The 2,386-nt window shown below is 28.8% G+C and overlaps 1 protein-coding gene across 1 annotated transcript; it reads right to left on the bottom strand.

The window, feature by feature from the left end:
- On the bottom strand, positions 1 to 541 carry LOC131859735 (aspartyl protease family protein 2-like). Its single transcript, XM_059213745.1, has one exon. The coding sequence runs from the start codon at positions 383 to 385 to the stop codon at positions 65 to 67; it is 321 nt and encodes a 106-aa protein (XP_059069728.1). The 5' UTR covers positions 386 to 541; the 3' UTR covers positions 1 to 64.
- Between the last annotated feature and the right edge of the window lie 1,845 nt (positions 542 to 2,386).

Here is a 2,386-nt window from a genome sequence, read left to right as displayed (position 1 = left end):
AGATCCCCAAAAACACATTCTTCATTAGGTCTACTAATAAAAGATAGATAAGAGTTGAAATTGTTCAGGAGGATGAGCCGGCAGCAAACCCAACACGGTTGAATTGCATGTCAAAAGCCACTCGGAATCCCTGCTGCTGAATATTTCCAATAATGGAGAGGCTGCCCATGGTACCTGCAAATGCAAAGCAAAAAACCCCCGAACTATCAACAGGAATGAGATAGTTGTTTGCAGGCACAGACAAATGGGCCCCCCTGTCGAAATGGAAGACCAGCGTCGGCACCTTGACTGTGGTGAGGCCTGACAAATCATAGCAGGTATCAAACAGAGAAAACCCAGCGGCGCTCTTAAGGCTTTTTGTCCCTGCTCTGAAAGCATCCCGCATGCTCTCATACGCAGACTGGAGCAACCAAACGACTCTTCCATTTCCCGTATATCTTTTTTATTGAAGCGCCTCACCTTCCATTACAGATCATTCCATTTTTTATTTGTAACCGTTACAATGCATGGCCGCCATTGGGTTTCCGTTTTCTTTAGTGTATACACGGATGCCTTCACTCTCCCCCTGCTGCGACTGTAGGAACGCCTCTCGGCGTAAATATAATTTTATCTTTTGGATTGACACATATTAAATTCTATTGTTTTAAAAACCTTTGATAACACATAACTAAAACAATAAAATTCTAATATTAGATCATGATTAAAAAAAAAATCTAGAAAAAATAATATAAAAGAACAATAGTTATAAACAACAATTAGAAATAATCATATAAAATAAATTATATTATCATTATTTAACTATTACATATGTACTATGAAACCCCATTTATTAATCACACCATTGATCATCTATTAACCATTCTTATCTTCTTTTTTGGTCTACTTACTCTTCTATCTTTTAGGCAAAAATGACTCTCTTTTATCTTTCTTACAATCTCCCTTATAATCAACCATTATTATAAATTTAGAACTAAAACTAAATAAAATGTAGCAATACGACACCAAAAAGTACAAGGAAAATAGTTTTATTTTCTAGATTTTTTTCTTTGATTAATTTTGTTATTTATTTTTGCAAATAAATTTAATCAAACATAAAAAAAATTGTGGTTTAAATTGAAGGACTTTTAAATAAATGCAAATATTTTTAAAATATAAAACAAATCAATTTTTTTTATCTAATCTTTTTTGTTGGGAATTTAAAATTTAATTTTACCCATGACCATAAAATTGTTCAAAATTTCAATCGATTTAATATTTTTCTGTTTTTTTGCATAACAAAATGAATATTACATATTCCTAGTTAATCATATATTAACCATCTCTTATGAATATAATGGTAAATTATGCATTTGATTAGTTAATTACAAGGTTTTCAATTGAAATTTCATATTTCTCTATTTCTTTTTCTTTTATATGTACATACTCAATGTGGTCAAAAGTACCCACCTTTAATATTAGTTCTTTTTGATAATTAATATAGTCAAAATAAGAATATGGCCATTCCTATGGAAAAACAAGAATTTCATATAGGAATTTTAGTAGCATCTATAGACAAAAGCCAATTTAGATGTACTCCTACAATTTAGTCCAAAAATTACTTATTTGTAGATTTAGTTGTGCTCTACTAATATTAGACAACAAAACTATAGTCTATCAAATTCAACTTAATCTTTGTATTTTATTTTATTTTATTTTCATTGAAATCAATACTGCAAATATGGAACTATATCTAATGAATAAGTAATTCACACGCTTTCTTTGACTTTGAATACCATATAAACTCAAAATCTATGTAACACAAATACAATAATTTACCAATAGAGTAAATATAAATGAATAAGAAGGGATTTCTTTCAGCCCATAGGAGGTATTCCTAGTAAAGCAAGAAGGTTATAATTCAAGAGATATTGAGAAAATAAGAGAAAGAATAAGGTATAGAAGAATACCAAAAGTTATTAAAACCTCCTAAACAAATTTGACAAAGAAATATTTAATTCTCTTTAAATATTTCTCAAAGAGAAGAAAATATGTAAATACTACAAGCAAGAATTGGACCAAATGAACACATAAGGATGTTCTTATAATTCTAATAGACTCTTAATTAATTTTTTCATATTTTTATCATACTTTATTGTGATTAGGATGTGGTACTTAAACATATTTGAGATAATTAAATTGAATTTATGACTTGATTTCTTTTTTGCACCATCAATTGGCATCCAATGTTGCAAGAGTGTCTCATATTTTGGATCTTAAGAATATTTTCTAAGAAATTAAATATTCACTTTACAATTTAGAAAAGTATGTTTGGATAGTAAGTTTGACAAATTAGCATTTTAGATCATCACTTGTCATTTCGTTTATAATTAATCATTTATATTTGATT

This window comes from Cryptomeria japonica, chromosome 11 (assembly GCF_030272615.1).
Source record: "Cryptomeria japonica chromosome 11, Sugi_1.0, whole genome shotgun sequence".
Lineage (NCBI taxonomy): Eukaryota > Viridiplantae > Streptophyta > Pinopsida > Cupressales > Cupressaceae > Cryptomeria > Cryptomeria japonica.
Note: the sequence above shows the minus strand (reverse complement) of the source record. Positions and strands in the feature narration are given on the sequence as shown.